Source organism: Sinocyclocheilus rhinocerous, unplaced genomic scaffold, assembly GCF_001515625.1.
Source record: "Sinocyclocheilus rhinocerous isolate Xijiao unplaced genomic scaffold, SAMN03320098_v1.1 scaffold191, whole genome shotgun sequence".
Lineage (NCBI taxonomy): Eukaryota > Metazoa > Chordata > Actinopteri > Cypriniformes > Cyprinidae > Sinocyclocheilus > Sinocyclocheilus rhinocerous.
This window is the reverse complement of record NW_015625580.1, coordinates 321,784-340,800: the sequence shown is the minus strand read 5'-3', so window position 1 is coordinate 340,800 and position 19,017 is coordinate 321,784. Positions and strand designations below refer to the sequence as shown.

The 19,017-nt window shown below is 36.7% G+C and overlaps 2 protein-coding genes across 2 annotated transcripts; both read left to right on the top strand.

The window, feature by feature from the left end:
• The first annotated feature begins 5,001 nt into the window (after window positions 1-5,001).
• Window positions 5,002-10,627, top strand: LOC107753083 (homeobox protein Dlx4a). The gene is made up of 3 exons (XM_016569186.1): window positions 5,002-5,501; window positions 6,430-6,623; window positions 10,171-10,627. Exons 1-3 carry the CDS (start codon window positions 5,198-5,200, stop codon window positions 10,420-10,422), a joined length of 750 nt encoding a protein of 249 aa, XP_016424672.1. The 5' UTR covers window positions 5,002-5,197; the 3' UTR covers window positions 10,423-10,627.
• A 432-nt stretch (window positions 10,628-11,059) lies between these two features.
• On the top strand, window positions 11,060-14,178 carry LOC107753093 (dual specificity protein phosphatase 3-like). The gene is made up of 3 exons (XM_016569195.1): window positions 11,060-11,624; window positions 11,896-12,134; window positions 13,456-14,178. Exons 1-3 carry the CDS (start codon window positions 11,503-11,505, stop codon window positions 13,668-13,670), a joined length of 576 nt encoding a protein of 191 aa, XP_016424681.1. The 5' UTR covers window positions 11,060-11,502; the 3' UTR covers window positions 13,671-14,178.
• Window positions 14,179-19,017: the final 4,839 nt, after the last annotated feature.

The following is a 19,017-nucleotide window of genomic DNA, read 5'->3' as shown; positions in this document are numbered from 1 at the left end:
TTATTCAATGAAGTCAAACGCCACAAATAAATCAATGTATGACACACACTGGTAATGTAGGCTATATCGAAATATCGGAAATGTGTTTAAAAATCATATCACCGTTATTGAAAAAAATTATATCGCGATACATATTGATATTGAATTATTGTCCAGCCCTACAGGGAACCATGGTTACATACATACATAACCCGAGACGTTCCCTTTCAAGGGAACTTCAAACTGCGTCCTCTAGGGGTCGCTATGGATTTCAACTGCTGCCACGAATGCATCGCTATTCCCGCGAGAGGAGAACGCACTCATGCAAACGCTATCTACAGACTCAGATAAATATTGAAATACATCCCCCTCAGTAGTCCCGCGAATGCATCACAATGAGCACTCGAGAGCTGAAAGCGCTTGCTCTTCACCACACACATACACACAGCACGCGAGCCGTGTGAAACTGCAGGTATCAGAGCAAAGCCTCTGGCGAGAAACATGCACTCCTAGTCGTGTTTAGCTTAACGCTAACATAAACAAACGGTCAGTGAAGACGAAAAAGAGGATGAAGTGTTCTCCCCGCCCTTTTATACTGTGATCGCGCAGGGTAATGACGTCATAGGCTGTTGCAGGCCAATGTTATTGTCATTTTTAGATATATGCTTCAGACACTGGTCACACTGAAGGTGTTCCCCCATAGCGACCCCTAGAGGACGCAGTTCGAAGTTCCCTTGAAAGGGAATCTTTAGGAAGTTGTGCTACGTCTATTGGGTCAGCAAGTGCATAAGCATGCAGATTAATCGAGTCTCCTCAATGAGTAGGTTCATTTTATCATTTGCGATAAAAACCAGAACAAAAGCCCCTTTTTGAGTGAATTTTATTTTAAAACGTTTGAAAACCACTAGTAATATAAGCCCGATTTCAGGGCAATTCGTACATATTGTACGAGGTGGCTAATTTGTACGAAATTGGTAGGTAATACCCGAAATAGCTGTTTGCGGAAGAGATTTATGGTCCGCGTCGCGGGACGGATTCTTTATTTTCCTACTGCAGAGGACAGTTTTGTTTTGCTCATAAATAAACAGGCCAATTTATATTTAAATATATATAATCAATTTTTTAATTTCAATGCGGTTTTGAAATTTAAAATTATCTCTTTTGGACAATTCGTATTTTAAAACAGGTTAATAGGCTATAAGGATAAACGAGAGGGGTTTCCATCCAAAGTTGCGAATTTAACTTGTGCGCAAAACTGGAATATCGCATAAAACATTTGCGAACAAGCATCGTTTCCATCCAACAAGTCAAAGAGAACAAAAAAAAAGCGTTCGTGCGCTTGCGCGTGCCTCAAAAGGGCTTACAATGACTTACAAAGATACATAACCGCTACAAGTGTATGCACTACTTGCTTTATGCAAGCACTATATAGGATAAATCACTATACAGGATTTACCCTATTATACTTTATCGACACGAATTGATAGGTGAAACAACAAACAGCCATCCACAAATAGTCTATAAACAAAGCATCAGGCTGTCTTTGAGTTAAAGTTACTCGTAGTCAGGCTACAGAAGAATACCATAATTCCTCCGTTCAATTAGGCCTCGAGACATCGAGAGTCACGCAGACCTATAACAACCCAGCCACAACACATAATTGCGAATAACATGCCTTACACAGAATCGACCACCGAGTCCAGCGTTTATATTTTTTCTACGAATCTTTGAGTTAACATATGTACTAAACATGAGTGGAATTTGCACCGCCCCACACCTTGATGCTCATGACAAGAATAGCATGTATAGTTATCTTTATTGAAGTGAATTAGGTTTAAATTGCCGTCATGCATGAATGAATGATATTTTTGCAATTTTACACATAATAATCCACGATGATCACATTACACAAAACTGAAATTGCACGTCAAAATAACACATTGTCAATATTTTTTGAGACCCCCCAAAATTTCACAAATCCCGTTTTCCGGGGAGCCCATGTCTTATTAAGGGGAGCCGAGCTCCCCCTAGCTCCCCCGTAGTTCGCACCCTGCTCGTGCATTTCGGAATGACCATAACAACATTTCAGATGCTGTGAATGAGATCGGTCCTCTGGTTAGTCAGGTTTTGCCGTCCCATAGCGCAAAGTCACATGAATTTTTTGATGCGCTTGGAGGAATTTATTCGCAAAATGCATTTCCATTCCATCTCCCATTATTCGCATCAACCCTTTTTCGCACAAGTCAAAAACACCTCAAGCGAGCGTAAAAACTTTTTTGCGAATTAAGGGATTTTTATTCGAAATTGGGCGTTTCCATCATTCGTTTCTCATGCGATACTTCAAAATGCGCATTAAAATAGGGTGATGGAAACATACTGATAATTAATAAATAACGACTATACATTCACATACCTGGCATTGTCAATACGAAAGATTACAAGTGTCAGCAGACTTTTAGGTATAGGCCTAAGCCTACTTTTGCTTTGGATGTCATATTTGTGTATCACTCCATAGTGCTTTAGGATCTGCTTATACAAGACATCATTAGCCCAACTGATGGACAACTTATCCACACCTACTTACAACCTACTTCAAAGAATTGGAATTGCCTGTCAATTAAACAAATTATCTAAATTGCCATGCCTTACTATTATCTCACATATTTAAAAGCAAACTAAGTTTCAACAAAGTACTTAAATTTATCCTTAACATTCTCGTTTAGTATCGATTATAGGCCTTGTGATTTATTCCCTCCTCATCCACTGGAGTTAACAGGCTACATCAGGAGAGCATTTGTCAGCACTGGGCTTCAGCTTTAGTCAGATGAAACATGTGCCATAGCATTATCACCTGCCCTCAAATCATAGGTGACATAAACTCACCTACACAATACACAGTATCTTGGCAACAGAGTGCAGAAATATACATACATACACACCAGAAGAGAGACACACACAGTGACGACGCCAGCTAGTCTGGCCTAAGACGAGAAGGATTGTTATTAACCCCTTTTCCCCCAGTGTGAATGAAAACAAGAGTGAGAGTATATCCTTGTGTTATGACTTCAGGGGCTCGTTTTGTTCTCCTCTATAATGTACACATAATTACAGACTGGGATGGTGTACACTTTCTTTCTCTGTGAATCTCGCGCTATCCTCTCTTTCTCTCTTATTGTGGCCCATGGTCTTATCTCTCTTATCCCTGTCAGACTCATACTTTCTCTATCCTTCGTATCTCCCTCTGCTTCTCTCCCTTTTTGTGTCACATTTGTTAAAGCAGTGCTTAGTCAATCACGGAGGATTATGACCTGTTGGTCTATACTGTTCAGCTCAAATACCACCAATTGTTGGGTAGCTTAAAATATTTTTTAGCTATTTCATTCTCTTTTAGCTGCAGTGCTGTACTAATACACCATGCCATAGTGTGTTAAAAAATAAACATTTCTCTATATAATTATAAAATAAGGTTTAAATAAATAAAATGTAAATATTTTTTAAATATTTAAAATTTAAAGTTGTCATGTTTTCAAATTACACATCTACAGCCTGGTTCTCTATAGATTTCCTGGAGTTTTGCCATTAAAGGTCAGGTTTCAGTCTGGACAGGCAGGCTTCAGGACTGAGGCATCGAGGCTGGGCGTGTCGTGACGGTTGGTTGTACCTGTGTGTTGAGGAATGTTGGCATAAGATAAAAGCACCTATAATTTGTGTAATTCTCTCGTCACGTCACTATTTTGGTTTAATAACACGTGTCCTTCAACCAAAACATGTAACAACCTCGCGCATCAATAGCGGCTCTTTTCAACCCTCCTCCTCTCAAACGCGATAAAAATTAGTTTTAACGGAAATCAAACAAGGCGGATTAATTAGCTGTGGGAGGCTGCATTAACTTTGTCTTGCTTGTCTGATTTCGTTATCCAACAATAATTTGCTTGAAAACTGTTGAACTGTTCGCCAAAAATAACAAAATCGGATTTCTGTCGAAACTTTCCTGTATCCGCAAAATATTAACGTTAGTAATTTTAACGAAAAATACTAGCCTACTTAGCCAAATTATCTTACAATCACACGATAAAAAATACGTATTTTTAAAGATAATAGTTGTAAGTTATTGTAAAATATTTGTATAACATCTATAATGAAAAACAATAGGCCTATGTTGTTTGGAGGTTAAAATAATTTTGTTGATAATATTGTTTAATTTATGTTTCATTTAAGTAAAAATTGTCTAGGACTGGTCTTACAGGTTTTAGAAGTAAACATGTCTAATTCTTGAAGTAGCCTAATTCTAGTTCCCAAAATTCCCTTCGTTTATAGGCTCCCGTTACTTTTTGTTTAATTTTATTTAGGTTAATACATAATAAGTTCGTTTCTTCCTTTTGTAGAAAGACTGTTTAATATTAGCATTTTATGTTGTTTAGTTAATGTTTATTGCATTATTTTAGTAGGCTTATAACGTGTGTTGATAGTGTTTCGTCTTTATGTTCCCGTATTTTGTAACAAAAGTTCATTGCTAATCGTGTGCCTTTCCATATCACTGATGTTATTCTTCTCAGAGAAAAAAATACTTTATGAACAGACAGCCTATTAAGATTATAACTGAATGACATGTTGCAGTGAGTCCCAAAATGCCTCCTTAATGCTTGAAACATTTACGATAACTGTATGGCAACCACAGTTGTCACTCATAAATTTTGGTTGACAATTGTATACATATTTGCATAACCACTGCCCACTGATTAATTTTATTTGTCAACGTTTATAAATCTTATCATTAAGACTTTAAAGTTTTTGAGAAGTTTCTTAAATGCCCTGTTTTTATTTCTTGGTATTAATGACATTAAACCAACGTATCAAACGAATGTTTTTTTAAAGCGTATTGATACATCAAAACCATTGCTGACAAAATGTGAATTGCGATGTTCCGTGCATATTACACTAGTGACGTCATTGCGTCTAAAGAAATGACGGGAACGGCGCGTGCAGCCAATAAGAGAGCGCGTTCTCACTTCTGGAATTAACTCCAGTATGTGATGAGACAGTTGAGATTAACTTCACAGACCCCATACACAGTCAAAACGAAAGCAAACACACGAGCGTCGCGTTTTCACGGACATGGATCTTTTTAATGAAGCTCTTTCAGCGATGGAAATCACACTCTTCTAAATAGATGCTGCTTTTTTATGGTGCATCGGTCTAATGGACATAACTCTAAAAAATGACTATGACTTCACTGTCTGAAAGTTTGGTGGCTTCAGACCCCTCAAAATCGGCTTTTCTGGAGTTCAGTCACGGCTACCAGTCTCACCAGCAGCATTCACCCGGTGTGTCTCACGCGCATTATCCGGTGCACGGTTTGCATCAAGGTGCACATTCGCAGTACGATGCGGCGTTTTCCTCGGGAGCTGCTTCGTACGGCCGCCCGCTCACTTACCATTATCCCACCGCCCATCACCACCCCGGAGCTTACCTACCCTATCAACACAACAACCCAGTCGGTCATTCAAGAGTAGAGGATGCAGGTAAAGTGTGCTTTCCTTTACCCTAACCCGAGACGGCTTCAAAGAAATTATTACTAAATTCCGTGTTGCGCCAAAGTTAAGCTATTGGCTGAGAAAATTAGTTTTACAGAGCGAAGCATTCATGATTGATTTCTGAAGACAAAAAAAATCCCATTGTGAAATGGGTAAAAGACTTATTGCAAAGTTTTATCTTCACAATTTTTAAAACGGGTTGGGTGCATTAAAAAATAGAAGTGCTTATTTAAAGCTCAGAATAAAGACAGAAGAGTGAAAACACATGCTAAATCGTTAAATCATACTTTGTCAAAAGTAGGATATAATTGTACTCTATGGATTGAACGATTATTTTAAGAGTGAGCATATTTGCTTTAGTTGTAGCCTATACTCAACTCTAAGACATTCGTGTAGTTTTTGTAATGCCACATTATTAAACTTTACTGGATATATACGCAATATGAATTAATATACTGTAATGACTCTAATTAACAAATCAAGTAATTTTCGGACCCCGCACACACACACACACACACACACGGATTAATGTCTCGTGATTTCTGTCTTTGAAATCTGTTTTTGGATTGCAAGGTTTTTTTTTTTTTTTAAAAGGAAAATAAATCATTACTGGCTTGTTTTAGTCTTCATGACAACATTTTATTACTATATAATTATAACTTTTTCATTAAAGTGAAATTTGACTATAAAGTTACAAATTACACAGGAACTGCTTTTTCAGATCTACGTGTAGATATTTAATGTAGTTAAAATGACTGTTTAAACTCAGTGTCTTTTATACGGTTGACAAACCTTTTCTTCGGACAGAATGGCTTACACATTTTTGAGAAATTATTTATTTTCTTTGATTTATTTAACAGTTATTAGTACCTCCGATATTATTTTTTAAATGTAATATTTAATCTTCTTACTCAAGATTCCGAGAAGCAAAGTTCCATTGAAAGTGGAGAAATACGGCTGAACGGCAAGGGGAAGAAGATTCGCAAACCACGCACGATCTACTCGAGCTTACAGCTGCAGGCGCTCAACCAGCGCTTCCAACAGACCCAGTACCTCGCGCTGCCGGAACGCGCTGATCTGGCAGCCAAACTGGGGCTGACACAAACACAGGTATGAACATATAACAGCACTGAATTAAAGATGGAGAATAACTCCGACTTTACGCCATGATGTGTGTATCGCGTATCTGTGTGTCTGCATGCTTTTGTGGACCGTTCTGAAAAGAAAAATGGTTCATAGGCTAATAAGAAAGAATTAAAGGTCGCTATTCTTTCTATAAATACCAGAAGTGTATAGGGTCTAGTCTATAAGAACAATACAAACCAATGTGAAGACTTCAACAGGTAACTGTGCGTAGGCCTGTGTCTTATAGGATTGTACAAAAGACAAAGAAGGACGTTGGTAGCGCGTAAAGTGTAGTTGATCTCTACCGCACGTTCCCAAATACATCGTTCAAACGTTAGTAAAATATCAAAAGCCTCGAATCCTTTTCGAACCATTTGTCAGGGACAAAGGAACGAAAAATAAACGATAACCATGGAGGCCTATTTTGCATTGTTATAAAATGCTATGTCGTCTACTTGCCTATTTGTGTTTGTAAATATAGCAAAAAATGTGGTTTTGTAAAGAACGATACTTCGCGAGCTGTGCTGCCACGGGATTTACATGACAGGCAAGTTAAAAACTTTATATAGGCTCACGTTTATAAGAACAACTTCGATGTGTGATATAGGCTATTCTTAATAATATTTCTTATAAAAGTAATATATGACCCTGCAAATGGTTTTCGCCCTCAATTTCGCAAACAAGAAAAACAAATAAATAAAAGTGAGCACGAGTCTCTTCCTTCTTCAATTGCAGATTCTAATCTGCTTCAATTATCAAAATCGTGGCAGCCACATATCTCGCATAATTGTAGTCAAAAGTAGATATTGCATATACTTAAATATACGAATGCAGATATAGTAACTATGCGATTCATCAGTGCGGATATGACCATGGCTGTAGTATCCGGTTTTGTTTAGTTCTGTTCTGTTTCCAACCAGAGAGAGCGCAAAGTTAACTGCAGTGTTTCATATAATTTTTCAGATTAAGTTGTTTTTATATAATAAAAGGGAGTTTGTATGAATAGGCCTATAACTTTTTTGTTCAGATTTATATTAAGAAAGTAAATATCCAACTGTCATTTACAATAGTTGATGATTTCACGCAGAGTGATTTTACTGTATACTTATCACAGTAACGGTTCCCTTGCAACAAGTCCATGTTAGGTACACACATGCATTCTAAAATTTTTTTTCTTATGACAGTGTTTTTATAAATAACATGCATCTAATTGTATCTATTTTTGCCAAGCATGCTTTCTAGGGTTAATCTCTTTAGAGCATCAATATTTCTGAAATCAACATTTCAACTTATTAAAGTCATAATTATTTATTGTATTATATTCAGCAACATTTAGCGACATCCAGTAATTGGTCACAAGCTATATGTCTATGTAACCAAACAAATTTAAGAACTTCTCTCTACTCCAACCTTATATGACCCATTTTACGTGGTGGCCTATAGTTCACCTGACTTCTCCCTACATTTCAGTAACTATAATGAAAGGACACACTGAAGCTTCTAGAAAAATTTAATTAATCATAAATCATTGTTTCTTCAAGTACAGGCACAAATGTTATATGATTTCTATTAAAAAATCAAAATCATCTGTTATGAAGATGTAAACTTTTTTGTCTTTTTGTTATAGAAAATGTCACATTAAAACTGTCTTGAAAATATGTTTTTCCATTTATTTGGCTACTTTTCAAATGCCTTTTTTTTGTAGATTGATAGTTTGAAAGTCTGGGTCTGGTAGTGTTGCAAATACAAAGATATGAGTTATTACATTTTTAAAACAAAACAGAGTGAAAGTGAAACTAAAAGCAATATTTATGGTCTGAAAATTATTTATATATTATTTTAAACACAGTATGACCTTCATTCATGCTCTTACTATCATAACTTACTGTGTTACAGTATTATTTTTTGTGTAGCATATAAAACTTTAAGATGTGTGTGTGATAGTGTGTGGCCAGTTTGCAGAGCCAAATTCTTTATTAGCAATTGAAATTCTGTCATTGCTGCAGTAAGAAAGTGTTGAATGTTGCCTCTGGCACCTGTTCCTGTTTTTTAGTACAGGCGGCTCATTTAATCTATTTTCTGATAGTAATACATGCAGACATCATTTTAGTGATAAAAATAAAGGCATCACTGCATGACAGAGATGTTCTAAAGGCGGCAAGAGGAACATCACATAAAAAAACAAACAATTGTGAAATCCTAAATTAGAATAATTATTTTGGGTGTCAGCGTGCAGAGAAAACGTTAAAAGGGTAATTGGACTTTCATCCATCTTAAAAGTCTCTTGGAACACATCACTTCAATTATGTTTCATTATAGAAGATTTTACAGCTCTGTGGGTGTGACTTTAATTGTAAATTCACAATTAGTACGAATTTTCCACGTTAGTCACACAATTAAGAAATTAAAAACACCAGATTATAATATCAAGGCTAGTTTATATCATATATTCTTAAAAAAAAGTGTGTTGTGTTGTGTGCTAGGGAGATTTCTGGTTAAAATTTTGGACTGATCACAGTTTTATTTCATCCAAAGAACTGTCAAGCTCTTCTCACTTGCAGCAAGCTCAAGCTGGCGTTGAAAAAAAAAAATCATGCTGAATCAAAGCTGGCAGAGATTCACTCTTAAAATGTCTGCTTGTGATGTTCTGTTAATTCTGAACATCAGTGTTTGTAAAAAACAGACAAGAAGAAAAAGTCTGACTTCCCTGCTGTTGATTCTGTAAAAGTTAACAAAACAAAGAACTAAAATGTTAGTAATTTTAGTAAAAAATTTTTTTTAAATGGTCCAGTAAAATCTGTTCATGCTTTGTTAATTTATCTTAAATAGTTAAAAAAAAAAAAATTTAATAGTACATGTAAAATACATGTAATTTTACTATAAAACAGCAATGTTGCTGTTGTTAAAAAGGATTACAATTTACCATGAAAACCTGTATTTCAAAGATAACATGTTCCTTTATAGTAAACTGTGGTTTCAAATGAAAAGAAAAACAACAGTTCAATTTAGTACTTTATTTACTTTTATAAATAAGTTGCTTTCATACTTTTTATTGGAAAAAAAAAAGTTTCCAGAAGTCTCTGTGTGATGCATTAGATTTGACTATATTATTTTAACTGTTATGTAGCTTATTTTTGTGATCAGGGTGTTTTATTTACATTGTATATTGTTCATAATATCACCAGTTTGTATGTGTTTCTGACTATGTTTTGTCTGTTTATGACTATGTTTTGTCTGTTTATTAGCTATTGTGAAATGCTGATTTTGATTGTAACTTTATATAGTAACATCATGGGGCCTTCTGTTTGACATTTAAGCAGTTAATAAATTATATGTTTAATTAAATATATGGTCTCAAACATCCCCCTATATTTCCCACCTGAAAAGTGCTTATGGTTCTACATGTATTTTGATCATTCCTTCCAGTCTTGCTTGACTTGTTATGAATAATAAAAATAAAGTTCACCATATGCTTTTAAACAGGTGCAAACATGTGTTGTAACAAATGCTAATCCAAATGCAAATGTTACAGGTAAAGATATGGTTCCAGAACAAACGTTCCAAGTACAAAAAGATCATGAAGCATGGATCAAGTGGACCAGAAGGAGAACACCTTCAAGCAGCTTCTGCATCCGGAACACCATGCTCACCAGGAATGCCCCTGTGGGATGTTTCCATGTCAACCAAAGGTGCCCCCATCCACTCTGGAGGATATATGAACTCTTTTGGACACTGGTACCCTGGTCAACATCAAGACCCAATGGCCAGAACTCAGATGATGTGACGGGATGTTTAGGACAGTCTAGGACAGTTAATTTGCGTCCCCTCTACTGATTCTACCAGTCCACTCTGTTTCAGACCACACCAGCCCTTTTTAGCACTGTTTACTCACAGCCAAACGTTCTTCAACTTCCTCCCCAGTATTTGTTTCATGAAGATTCACATTGCTGACATTTTTTTGCTTGCAGGTTTTTGTGGTGTTTTTTTTTAAAAGATTTTGTAAGCTCTTGTAAATTTGAATAAAATGCCATTGTCTGATTGCTATGTATGCCTATCCTATATTTCAAAGCTTGCAACCTCAGTCATTCTTCTTGACTATTTATCAAACTATTGCATATTTTCTCTTCGCTACAACAGTAGTCTTGAAATCTAGCTTTGTTTCTCAAACTTCTCAGTTTGACCCTTTCATTAATGTGTTTGAATGTGCTCAATATTTCATTGTCAGGAATTTCAGATTGAATTTTAGGAAAATATATTTCTGACAAGTTTTATGTCCCTGCCGTGTGACAATGAATTTTTACAACTACAAATATTCCATGTGGTCTCTTAGTTTAAACAATAAAAATCTAAAATAAACGCAAAACAAATAAATAAATAAAAGTTAAATGAAAAATAAAGTTGCATGCATAATAACTATAAAATAATTACAATTATTTTAAATTAAAAATGTAGATGGCTATAGCATGTCATGCCACAGGACATGTAAACATGCCAAATGGATTTCATCTAAAAATCTCAAATATCTTTTTAAAGGCTATATTCCATCATTAAAAACACAAGACTTTCTGATGCCACCTAGTGGTTTGAAGCACACAAAGAGGGTAATAGCTTTGAGTGTTGGCTGTAGTTAACTCTCTCTAGGCCTAACAACAAAAACAACTAACAGATGAATGTGAACCCCTTTTGAATTATGTTAAGCTAAATACTGACCATTGGACTAAAAAAACACTAGACTAGACCATTATTTAATATACTCTAAAAGGCGACACAATGAAGATGGAACTGGATTAAAGAAAATCAAGTCAGCATTGAGGCCTGAGGAACAGCATTTTCTACTTGAAAGGCAATTTATCTTTAGCTGAACATGACAGACTATGAAGTGTCTGTTCAGCAGCTCAATGATCTGTTGACAGATGAAAACGGAGACTTCTGTATGCCCTCCAAACATTTCAATGAAGTTTACCCCGGGATACTCCTAGGAAATGAGTAAGTACACATAGCCTCCAGATGTGTTTTTTTTTTTTCTTTTTCCTCTTTAATTAAAGCAGCAGTGCTCAACAAACATTTACATTTTGCAATCATATGTTTAGCCTTTCTTATCTGATAAGTTGAGATTCAAAACATGTTCATGTATCCTGTTGCAAATTCTCAAGGGCAAGCCTTTAAATAAACATGGCCTATTTTCCATGTGTGAAGGACGCCCTCTAATGCTCTATGCTCATACTGATGCAGCTGTTATTTTACTGTATCTCAACAGGTCTGTAGCTACAAATGTAACACGTTTGCATCAGCTGGGAGTGACACACATCCTCAATGCTGCAGAAGGCCAATCAGACATGCATGTGAATACGGATGCAGAGTTCTATGCGGATACAGGGATCATCTATCATGGGATACCAGCCTTTGACACTGACCATTTTGACCTCAGCGTATATTTTGAAGAGGCTTCTAATTTCATTGAACAAGCTTTGGCAATGAAGGAGCTGAAGGGTCTTGGTAAAAAGCTTTAAATTATTAATATCTTTTTCTCGTCCCTCATCGTGGCAGTGGTACTGCTTTTGGCTCTTCAGAGCTAGATACTCATTGATAAAGCATAGTTCACCCAAAAAAGTTTAATTCTGTCATCATTTATTCACCCTCACGAGTGAATGTCAAGTATGACTTTTTTTTGTTTTACAGAAAATAACAGAAGATATTTTGAAGAATGTTGGTAACCAAACAGACATTTCTCAAATGATCTTCTTTTATGTTCCACAGTAGAAAGAAAGTCATGCAGGTTTGGAAAGACCACGAGGGAGTCAGTAAATTATGACAGAATTTTAATTTTTGGGTGAACTATCTATTTAGTATATCCTCAATCTTCTTAATATTTCAATGGCTCACTAATAATAATAAAATGGTTGCTTGCTGCCTGCTCTCACTGCTAACTTGGATATGCTTCATGAACCTCAACGCTTTAAGAAGGGCTTCTTTCACTTAACTACAGCAACCTGCTTTATCCAGACAATATAATATAAGCTACAAAAAATTTGGTAATATCACGCTAGCAAGAGCAATGATTGTGAGCGTATACAATAAGTTATTTAGCAACTTACATTTTAGATGCAGTATTGTCTGTTTTTGTCCGCCAGAGGAAGCCAAAGCTCTGCGCATTTCCAAGGCACACGCAATAAAGGTGTTTAGGCTACTGCTCGAATGACCAATAGTTTGAGTGAATTATTCAGTAACACATTCAGAAAAGTGTCATGCTTGAATGAAGCAGTGTTTTTGAAAGAATGTGACTCGCCCATGAAGAACCTTCTCGCCACCTACTGGCGTAATATGTAACCTGCAAAACAGAAAATCGCGCGAACAAGCGGAGTGATACAGACAGTGAAAAGTCTGCTGGGCTGTTATTTCAGCCTTCTTGGAGCGCCGTTCGACCAATCAAATTCGAGGACTGCTGGCTAGATTAGAATACAAATAAAAATTCTGTTCTTTTCAATGGGTTTCCTCTTAAGACTTTCCTTTCAGTTTTCCCAACACACTCTCATGGCGATTCGTAGCTATTTTGCGTTTTGGTGGATTTGTACGCTCTCATTCGCACGTTTCCGTAGGATCTTCTTGCACCTGGGTTAGGTTTCTAAAAATTCCCTACACATCAATTCTACTCATTAATATTTACATGAAATCGCCAACTCGTAAAAATTACGTTTTCTGTTGCTTTTTCCACGCCCTCTGTTAAAGTGACCTTAAAATCTTGAAAGTTTCTTTGAGAATTGTATATGCAGTTGCGCTCAATGTTATCCAGTAGTCACAGTCTCTCGTTTTTCTGTAGGTAAAGTGTATGTACACTGCCAGAAAGGCTACAGTCGTTCGGCTGCGCTAGTGATCGCACACCTGATGCTGCAGCACAGGATGGATGTACGAGCTGCTGTGGCCACAGTGAGAGAGAAACGGGAGATCGGGCCCAATGATGGATTCCTGCGCCAGCTCTGCCAGCTAAACGATAGGCTGGCAGGTGAAGGAAGGCTGTGTGTTGATAATACCTAAATATATAACCTAAACAGGCCTATATACATATAAAATGATTAGCTAAATTAATGTTTAATATTTCCATTGAATCTGTTTTTATCATCTAAATGTTAGCAGTTGGCAAGTCAATTTGGGTGAGTTGGCTATTTGGTTTGTCATTGGAGCATATCTCTTGTTTTTAGTATCTTCTGCCCTTTAGTGTTACTGGTGACCGTAGTTTATGCAGTACAACGTGTCAAATTAATATTCAAGCATATATGCCCTTCTCTAGCTCTCTCTAAACATAAGCACATAGTTGCTCTGACACATATATATTCCTGGTATTTATTTGCTATAAAACTAACCAGTCTTTCTCGGTATAGCTACTTGTTTTGTGCTGTGATATCAAATACAGTGATCCCCTTTTTAGTAGTCAATGATAACTACAGCTTTGTCACAAATAATCAAACACAAGAGGCCTTCACAACAGACAACAATCATCTATTAAACATTTTTTAAAGTGAAAAGTAGCACACATACCTGAGTTACTTTTAAACCCCTCCCACATGTTTTGCTTTCGTCTGATTGGTATTGAACACAAGTTTATTTTGATTGTATACCTGCAAATAGGACATTTTTTATTAATCATTTCTACTTGGTTCTTGTATGTGAAATATGATCTTATTTGTTAAATTAGTTACATGCAAATAAATTGCTCAAAGCAAATATCTTGAAAATACATATATTGACCAATTCACAGTCCAATGATGGTCAGCGGTTTGAGAATCAGTTAAAATTGTTAAATTTTTCCTCAAATAAAGTTGAAATATAAAAAAGAAAAGAAAAAAAAAAACAGTCTGCATTGCACCCACTAATCCACTGAACAGAGAGGCATTGTAGGGGAAAACCTCACAGGCCTTTCACATCCATTACAGGTTTGTACTAGGACAGTTTCATAGAAGGATAATGTACAATGCTACAAAGGATGATTTAACAGCAATTCTGCACTGCTGGAGTAGATGGTGCATCGCCGACCCATAAAGGAGAGGGCATCTTAACAACTTCCCGTATAAGCATAGTGTTCAAAATCGAGTAAAAGCACATGGATTATGCTTCACGAGCAAGAAAAGGACACAGACAAACATCATTTGTGCAAGCATCATTGTCTTTGTCATTATATAGAGCTATTTGTGATAGAGAGAATGCAGATAAAATCATTGTTAAAGAAGAAAAAATATATCTATATATTACTAATCAAGCTGGGGTGCAAATCTCAGTTTCTGGAGGACCACAGCCATGCAGAGTTAAGCTCAATTAATTAAACACACCTGATCCAGCTAATCAAGTCCTTCAGGCTTATTTGAAAACGACATGGTATATGTGTTGGAGCAGGTTTGGAACTAAACTCTGCAGGGCTGCGGCCCTCCAGGTATTGAGTTGTGTACCCTTGGTCAATTGCACTGAATGGGTTTACAAATCAATAGCCAGTGAGGTGCCTGCGGTGAGGATGAGGATGGTTTCTTAAAGTAAGTGCGTGAGGTCCTGTTGTGTGTTAGACTCTGTTGAATACTGTAGATTGAGGTACTGGTGATGGTGGTTTACCTCTCAAAGAAACGCAGATCTGCTGCAGATGTGTCTTTTTCTGACTGGATAAAAATCTTGGCGTCTTTTAACTATGTTTCTAACCTGTCAGACCTACAACTACATTAATTCCAGCCTGATCGCATTATGGCAGTCTAAGATACTGGAGAGGTGAGAAGTGCTGTGTTTGACACAAAAGTGACATTAATAAGTCTATGTTGAACTCATCCTCGTATATCGTTCACATGTGAGGTATGAAGGTTTGAAATAACAGAAGTGCTCATCATCAAATCACTACAAGACAATCTTGATATGGGAGACAGACAGAGTAAATACTAATGAAGGGTGTCAAACCAAGTAAACACATGAGAAGCACGATGGCTGTCCACACTGAGCACTTACACACCCACAGTACAGTTCAGATTGAAAAACATGTACAACAAAGCACGGTGTCTGACATCAACTTTAGTTTTGCTCTGTTTGAACAATTGCTCGTCACAATCCGCTCACTTAAAATTCACAGCCTGCAAATGTGTTTTTTCCACTCAACATAAAATACAGCAAGTATTCATACTTAAGAATGAGTGCTTTGTCTTTTTATTTTTTTACATTCCTCATCAGAAGATGGACAGAGTTTTTTTTTTTTTTTTAAGGAATGGCAGGTCTTTTTTTCACACTCGAACTTTTGGACCTCAAATATGACTTGCTACATTGCAGACATGGAGATGTATTTCACATGGAATTTATTGGGGCGTGTGAATTTTCCAGAGGGCTGTTGAGAAGACTTTGCCTATTTTAAGATCTATTATAGGAGTCATATCATACATTTTATTATTATTATTTCATTTTTTTCCCCTGAGGTCCACTTATAATTTTTTGCTCCAACAATAATCAAAATTTAGTTTTTAATAACTGTTTTTACATCTTCTTGCTGATCCTTAACATTGAACAGGCTGTTTTGGCTTTAAGTCATAAACAGTTTATTTGCATGTGAAATGAGCAACAGGCTTTGCTGTGCTCATCTGTAAACTGAATCCAATCTGCTCTAAAAAATGTGTGCTGAAACCTTGTTCAAAATGATGTTTCTTTAAAGAATATTTCACCCAAAAATGAAAATTCTGGGATCATTTACTCGCCCTCATGTCTTTCCAGATTCCTTTTCAAGACTTCCGTTCATCATCTGAACACAAATCAAGTGTGTGTGGTTTATATTCTCTCATCATTTTTGTAAAAACTGGGCCCAATGCACTGTTAAATATGAATTTGTTTTATCCATATTTTGAACTGTGCATTGCATGTTGTCTTTTAGGGTTAAAGGAAACGTCCGTAAATTTAAGGGATATTGTCCTGGTATTACCTTATCCATTTTTTTTCTTCCTTTTTTCTAACTATTATTACTTATTTCTTTTTCTTACAGAAAATGTTAAAAACCATATTTGATGATATTTATGTTTGCATTTGTAAAAAAAAATTAACAAATAAAGCACATCTTGATTCATATAGATTACTTTTAGGATGTATTTGTACTTTCTGATGCATCAAACCTTTGGTTGTGTGGACTTTAAATAAATTGACAAAAATTTGGAGAATATATTAAAATATCCTCATTTGTGTTCAAAGATGAACAAAAGTTTTATGGATTTGAAACAACACGAGAATGAGTAAATTATGATAGAATTTTCACTTTTGGGTGAATTATGCCCATTAACACTGGGATCCTACAGAAGGATCTGCAGAGCAGTAGATGCTACACACAGCCAGGAAAAGCACAAAGTTTGATGTAATTTCCGACATTTTACTAATCGTTAGTCCTTCTGGTAATATTACCTATCTTGCTTTGTCATAGTGAGTGGACACCAAATAAGAATTGCTAATATGTAAATGTTGGTGGTCATATGTTGATATTCAGAAAAATACATTTTTGCTGCATAGTTTCAGTAAATGCCTTTAAATTTGGACAAGGGAAGAAGCTCTGAAAGTTACAGTCTGATTTCATAGTACAATGAACTTTTATTTCAAAATATCATGATATGACCCCTTTAAGAGTCAAAGTCTCAATCAACATATTCATGGTCTGGCTAGGTGTAAAGGACTGAATTCTGCTCTAATAAAAGTCCAGCAAAACAAATGGCTTCCTGATTCCCCGTTATCAAGAACAGGGTCTGTGGGCAGGGCTCAGCTGAGCTGACCCTTGCTGGTGCAGAAGATTGTGACTGTGGGCAGTGCATGTTTGCAGTGCTGGTGGGTTAGATTGAGCCTGAGTCAGATGCATGGCCTCATGGGAGCTCCGTGCCTGAGTTTAGCTAGTCACAGTGAGTTTGTCCTTTCTGCCCTTTTGTTCCTCTGTGTCACTTTAAATGGAGGCTGCGTCTCACTTCCTGGAGCCATACTGACACAGTATCAGTCAAAAAGGACATTGAAACCCTGCTATGCGTCTGAACCACAAAAATGAAGCTGGTTAAACTACTTGAAGGGATGCTTTGGGGGTCCGGCTCTGTCCTTTGCTGGGGAAGAGTTCATGTAAAGTTCTTGTGTGAGATGTACAGGCACACATGCACAGGACAGGTTTGGAGGCACAGGGACCACAGAACTGGGCTGAGAAAAATTAAGGTTTGTGTTACGCAGGAGCCATCTTCCTGTGCTGCTTCTCCAGCATTTGCTTAAAGCAAAATAATGTGCTAAGCAATCGGTTAGCTCTGTTACAGCACAGTGAAATTCATTCATAGCACATTCTTACTGTCCTCAGAAACAGGGAACAAGACTGCCACTTGGTCCCACATCACATCATGAAAGGGAAAGCAGTATACATACACGTGAGTGAGGTTGCTGTCACACGTATGTGACTTTTTAGTGTAAATGTGCACGTTCGTGTACAGGTTTAAGCAGGAATATATAAATGCATGAGCAGGTGAGTGAAAAAGACTGCGATGCATGGATGAGGGGTGAGGTAGAGTCTGTTTGAAGAGATGGAGAGGTAAGTAGGGCTGCACGATAAATCGCATGCGATATTTAACGCGCATCTTGTCAGAAAGCCGGTTCTGTAATCAGCGGTAAATCTCCGTGATGGAGATGCGCCAAAAATCGCACGAATATGAACGTGATTTTGCGCAGCTCGTCAGAGAACAACGGCTCTGTGTAGTTAATGCTGCTCAATGTGAAAGCACGCACGTGATGGAGATTTACCGCTGATTACAGAACCGGCTTTCTGACAAGATGCGCGTTAAATATCGCATGCGATTTATCGTGCAGCCCTAGAGGTAAGAGGTAAGTGACACTCATTTCCTCTTGCAAGAAGGTTGAGGAGATTTTAAGTTCCCTACTTTCATAATCAGCTAAGATGTAGTGTACAATGGGGCTAAAAGTCCTTTCTATTTTCATTTTCCTCTCAAAACAATGGATAGCCACAAACACCACTACAGTACTACCCTAAGGACCTGTCTGTCGCTATGCACTGCAAAATAAATAAGGTTTATTTGAAGTCATTTATATTTAAAACATTGTAAATGTTGCAGATCTAACTAATGAGAGTCCTTGAAATTATACATTTTGCAACGATGCTTGTTTATGATTTTCAGTTTTGTTGAAGGTGATTAAGTCAACAGTTTTTCAGCAAACTAGCAATTAGTAAATTACTAAATTAGTATTTGGGAAAAATTTGTATTAGGTAAAACTAAAGTAGCAACAGATTGTGATATAAGTGTATGTGATTTTGATTAAACATAACAGTGCCAAAAAATGCACATATGCGCGAATGAATGGTTCACAAAAAGAACAATAACATGCATTTAGAAAACAGATGTGATGA

Bases quoted from the DNA above. Each gene is read 5' to 3' on its own strand.
- LOC107753083 (XM_016569186.1), top strand. From the start codon at position 5,198: ATGACTATGACTTCACTGTCTGAAAGTTTGGTGGCTTCAGACCCCTCA. The intron at 5,502-6,429 runs GTAAAGTGTGCT...TTCTTACTCAAG, and splicing joins TTCAAGAGTAGAGGATGCAG to ATTCCGAGAAGCAAAGTTCC. The intron at 6,624-10,170 runs GTATGAACATAT...CAAATGTTACAG, and splicing joins TGGGGCTGACACAAACACAG to GTAAAGATATGGTTCCAGAA.
- LOC107753093 (XM_016569195.1), top strand. From the start codon at position 11,503: ATGACAGACTATGAAGTGTCTGTTCAGCAGCTCAATGATCTGTTGACA. The intron at 11,625-11,895 runs GTAAGTACACAT...GTATCTCAACAG, and splicing joins GGGATACTCCTAGGAAATGA to GTCTGTAGCTACAAATGTAA. The intron at 12,135-13,455 runs GTAAAAAGCTTT...GTTTTTCTGTAG, and splicing joins GAAGGAGCTGAAGGGTCTTG to GTAAAGTGTATGTACACTGC.